This window comes from Herpailurus yagouaroundi, unplaced genomic scaffold (genome assembly GCF_014898765.1).
Source record: "Herpailurus yagouaroundi ecotype Mexico unplaced genomic scaffold, PumYag 163, whole genome shotgun sequence".
NCBI lineage: Eukaryota > Metazoa > Chordata > Mammalia > Carnivora > Felidae > Herpailurus > Herpailurus yagouaroundi.
The window spans coordinates 23,475,481-23,480,930 of NW_024412404.1; the positions used below are offsets into that span (position 1 = coordinate 23,475,481).

The 5,450-nt window shown below is 35.9% G+C and overlaps 1 protein-coding gene across 7 annotated transcripts in view; it reads left to right on the forward strand.

Moving 5' to 3' along the window:
- The window catches only part of CCSER2 (coiled-coil serine rich protein 2), a 200,576-nt gene that overhangs the window by 54,631 nt on the left and 140,495 nt on the right, over positions 1-5,450 (forward strand). For all 7 annotated transcript variants that reach the window (XR_005793518.1, XM_040485605.1, XM_040485610.1 and 4 more), the window contains exons 2-3: positions 850-2,299; positions 3,478-3,674. Coding sequence is in view for 6 of the 7 variants with exons in the window: in XM_040485605.1 (XP_040341539.1) it covers positions 889-2,299; positions 3,478-3,674 (1,608 nt within the window). In the remaining variant the exon portion in view is untranslated. The remainder of the gene's footprint in view (positions 1-849; positions 2,300-3,477; positions 3,675-5,450) is intronic.

Here is a 5,450-nt window from a genome sequence, read left to right on the forward strand (position 1 = left end):
TTCATCTCTTGTTACAGCCTTTAATTTAAAGTCTAGTTTGTCTGATATAAGTATGGCTACCCCAGCTTTCTTTTGACTTCCAGTAGCATGATAGATAGTTCTCCATCCCCTCACTTTTTTTTTTTTTTATTTAAAAAAACATTTAAAAAAAAAATTTTTTTTTCAACGTTTATTTATTTTTGGGACAGAGAGAGACAGAGCATGAACGGGGGAGGGGCAGAGAGAGAGGGAGACACAGAATCGGAAACAGGCTCCAGGCTCTGAGCCATCAGCCCAGAGCCTGACGCGGGGCTCGAACCCACGGACCGCGAGATCGTGACCTGGCTGAAGTCGGACGCTTAACCGACTGCGCCACCCAGGCGCCCCTCCATCCCCTCACTTTCAATCTGAGGGTGTCCTCAGGTCTAAAACGAGTCTCTTGTAGACAGCAAATAGATGGGTCTTGTTTTTTTATCCATTCTGACATTTTCTTATTTTTAAAGGCGATAATATTGTCCAAAGTGAAAAAATAATTTGGATTGAAATTGGAAGGTGTGCTATAGAAGTATTTCTTTTTTTAAAAAACACAGTCAACATCGGTAGTCTAATTTTATTATTTCTGGATTATGCTATCACTGTGCATAGCCCAAGTTTATAAAAGTGTTTATAAAAATGTTCTTTGCTTTCTCCTAACATTAATTTATTAATTTAATTAGTGCATTCAATATTTATAAAGAATTTTTTAGGAATCATAAGTAGCTTTTGTGCTTTGATCATTTAATCGTCTAAGAATATATATTCTTATTATGTAATACCCCATGTAATTGTGCTTATTTAGGAATGTTTAATCTACTTTTTTTGTCTCCTCAGATTCTGTCAAATTTTAAGAACAAATGCACCTTATAGCTCATGGAAGAAAAAACACAAATCAAGTCATTTTTGGGTTCCAAGTTGCCAAAGTATGGAACAAAATCTGTGAGAAGTACACTACAGCCAATGCCCAATGGGACACCTGTTAATTTATTGGGAACTTCCAAGAGTGGCAATGTCAAAAGTTACATCAAAAATAATGGCTCTGATTGCCCATCATCCCATTCATTTAATTGGAGAACGACAACTAAATACCAGCTTAGTGCACAAAGTGCTGAAGAGCGTAATAGTACTCAAACTTCACATGATAAAGTGATTGATCCTGAAAAACATGTACCTACTCAAGGAATGTTTGATAAAAATGGGATAAAGGGAGGCTTGAAAAGTATTTCTTTACTTACATCAAAGTTAGCAAAGCCATCCACTATGTTTGTGTCATCTACAGAGGAGTTAAACCAAAAGTCTTTGTCTGGACCATCTAGTTTGGGTAAATTCACCAAAGGCACATTATTAGGAAGGACTTCATATTCTTCAGTCAATGCTCCAAAATCGCAGTTGAATGGATTGTATGGAAACCGTTCATCTGGTAGCATACAAAGGCCTAGAGCAAACTCCTGTGCCACCAGAAGCACTTCTGGAGAAGGCTTAGCACAATCCCTAGACAATATTAAATCTCTTACTTGTGAAAAAATGGTAAGGTCACAAAGTTTTTCACATTCCATTCAAAACTCATTCCTTCCACCTTCATCTATAACCAGATCACATTCCTTCAATAGAGCTGCAGATCTTACAAAGCCTTATCAGAACCAACAGCTACCCATTAGAGTGCCTCTGAGGTCCAGTATGCTAACAAGAAATTCCCGGCAGTCAGAAGTACTCAATGGGAATGATCATTTAGGGTATGGATTTAATAGGCCTTATGCTGCTGGTGGAAAGAAGCTGGCTTTACCAAATGGCCCAGGTGTAACATCCACGTTGGGTTATAGGATGGTTCATCCCTCTCTACTGAAATCTAGCCGACCTCCATTTTCTGGGACTATCACAGTTGATGGTAATAAAAATTCACCTGCTGATACATGTGTAGAGGAAAGTGCTGCACTTATGGCTAAGGACAGAGCTACTAGTAAAGACCAAGAACTAATTGAAAATGATAGTTACAGAACAGAAAATGACCAGACCATGAAGCATGATACTAAAATTAGATACCTGAGTGATGATGTGGATGATATTTCTTTGTCTTCTTTGTCGTCTTCTGATAAAAATGATTTAAGTGAAGACTTTAGTGATGATTTTATAGATATAGAAGACTCCAACAGAACTAGAATAACTCCAGAGGAAATTTCTCTCAAAGAAGAAAAGCATGAAAACGTACCACCGAAGGATATATTTGATTCCCCAAAGGAAAATGAAAAAAGTAAAACTGATGAGTGGATAGATATAAGTGTCTCTGGTAAATATTAATATCCTTAAATTTGTTTGGTTTCTCCTAGATAATATAACTGAATTTAGGATTAGCTTTTGAATAATTCCAAGGTACTGTCAGTTTCATGGAGGGATGGATCTAGATAAAATTGGGGCAGGGCAACATTTATCTTCCTTGTGACTTTTGCTTCTGGTCCTATTTTTCACTATTTAAAACAATGTCAATAAAAACACTCTTATCCTAATGTATCTTACCTTTTTCTTCATTGACTGTCATGCATCGACATGTCATGCATGTCATGCAACTCTTCTTGCTTCAAAGTTTTTTCTTTTTCCCCACTTCCCTCAACAGTGGCATGCTATTTTAAACCATCTCTTCCTTTACAGTAATAGATCCTATTTGTTTAGAGTAAACCTATACCAAAGGGTAAATGAGCTAATGTTTTAATATAGGTTATGTCCAATGTAATACATATTTTTATCCTCAGAAATTTTCATTTTTTTAAAGGAGGACTTAGATTTCTTGTTTAGCAAAATATTATTGTTATAATAATTATATTATATTGTTATATAATAATAATAAGTGAGATTAGCACCTGTTAAACATTTCTGCTTGTACTTGGTTATACTGGCACTGAAAGTCTGGAGAAAATGTATCTCTGCCCATATAACCTGAATAAAGAGCAAACTGAAGGAATTGGGGATAGACTTGTGATCTGGTCAAGGGCCTGGGCCATGCCTAAAGATAGGCATAAACCCTTGCCTATTTGAGGGTCTTCTAGTTAGAAGTGATTGCCAGAACAAGGAGGCATTGCCAGAACAAGGATTGCCTTACAAGGAGGCAACCCTGAACTTGAATGATATATACTTAGTAAGGAGTTTCCTGGCCAGTGTGTAAAAGTAAATATCTTAGGAAATATTAAAAGAAATGAGGCTTTATTTATAATTCTAGAAATGTTGGAGAAGTGAAAGATGGCTCAATGGATTTTCTTCATGTGTATTGGGAAACATTTCAGTAAGTTATTTAAGATTTTGCCTCCTGATTTTTTTGTTTTTTAGAACTTAGAAAATTCTATAGTTACTGATACCTTTTTGCCAACTTTTTTGTTATAACGAATTATTAGAGCTTATATTTTTAGAACCTGAGAAATATATTTTTGTGAATTAATAACTTTTTTTCTTTCTCTTTTAAAAAATCAATTGAAGACAGGAGTGAATGTACAAAACATACTTCTGGGAATAACTTGATTTCACCAGATACAGATTACAGAGCTGGTTCTTCATTTGAGCTCTCTCCATCTGATAGCTCTGATGGAACATACATGTGGGATGAAGAGGGCTTGGAGCCCATTGGAAATGTACATCCAGTTGGGAGCTATGAGTCCTCGGAAATGAACAGCATAGTATGTATGGATTTATATATCCTTTTGAAAGATTTTCTTTACCTTACTATGTAAAGACTTGTAATACTGACTAGATTTTCTTAAGTTTATGAATTAGCTCTCCTAGTTTAAGAAAACGAAATTTGTATCTGTTAAGGGCCTATAAAACATCTGACCTTAATACATAATAAAGCATATATTTGTGTCACATGACACTTAATGTTAAATATACTCTCATACATATTTGTAATATATATATTTGTAATATATTTGTAATATATACATACATACATATTTGTAATATATACATATTTGTAACATATTTGTAATATATACATATTTGTAATATATACATACATATTTGTAATATATATTTGTAATATATACACATATTTGTAATATATACATACATATTTGTAATATATACACATATATAGGTAGATAGATATACTGTATTCAGGTTAAGCTAAGCTACTGGTTCTCAAAGTCAGGGAGGAAGGCAGTGTCTGGTCTGGAGCTAATTTTGGTGGTTATATTGAGGGGTGCTACTGACAAATAGTGGGTAGATGCCAGGAATGCTGCTTAATGTCCTAAAGTGGCATAAGACAACACCCAAAGCAAAGGGTTATTCATCCCAAGATGTCAGTAGTGCCTCTGTTGAGAAATCCTGGACTAGGCTATGCTGAGGTAACATTTAAGTGCCAACTCAGTGGCTTAACATAATAAAAGCTTATTTTTTTTACTATTTCAAAGTCTGTCGTAGGTCTGGAAAACTCTATAGGGTAACTGTCTTCAGTGTTTTAAGCTGCTTTCATCTTCATCATCACCAAAAGAAGGTGGCTTCACCATCTCCTTTTGAGGCCACATCTTTTCACTGGTATAGAGGAAGAGTGCTGCTGGTCTGATAAATGCAATTACTTGCCTTGGCCTGCAGATGGCACATGGTACTTTCACACACAACCTGTTGATCCTAACTAATTTTAGGTACTAACTCCGCAGAAGTGTAATTTTCCTGTGTGCCTGGAAGGCAAGGGAACCAGATTTGAGGGAGCACTAGAAGACTTACCATATATTTTTATGTGTGTATTTTAAGAGACATTGCAAGTAATGTGGCTCATATGCCGTAGGAGTAAAGTGTGGTTTGTGTGGTGGCAGTGATTCACTGTAATTATTCATTATATAAAATATGATTTTACAGTAGTTGTATGGGAAACTTGGTAGTCTTTTAGATATATTAAGTTCCAAGTGGCTTTCAGGCAGTGTAATTTTCAACACTGTCGTAAACCTGTGACGTCGGAAAAACAAAAATTGTTATCAGAGGCTTGTTAAATTGCACATAGGGAGGACACACATTTTAATTTAGAGAGAGTATCTCTATCTCACTAGATAAAGGAAACTTAGAAAAGATTACAGGGGCACCTGGGTGGCTCAGTCAGTTAAGCATTTGACTCTTGGTTTGGGCTAAGGTCATGATCTCACAGTTTGTGGGATCAAGACCCATGTCCAGCTCTGTGCTGACTACATAGAGCCTGCTTGGGATTCTGTCTTTCCTCTCTCCCTTGATCATTCCCCGCATGTGTGCACGCTCTGGCATGTGCTGTCTGTCTGTCTGTCTGTCTCTCTCTCTCTCTCTCTCTCTCAAAATAAATAAATGAACATTAAAAGAAAAGAAAAGATTACAGTTTGGGGCCGCATGTGCTTTCTTACAAGGACTTTTTATTTTTATTTTTTTTAAATATTTTTTTTCCACGTTTTTATTTATTTTTGGGACAGAGAGAGACAGAGCATGAACGGGGG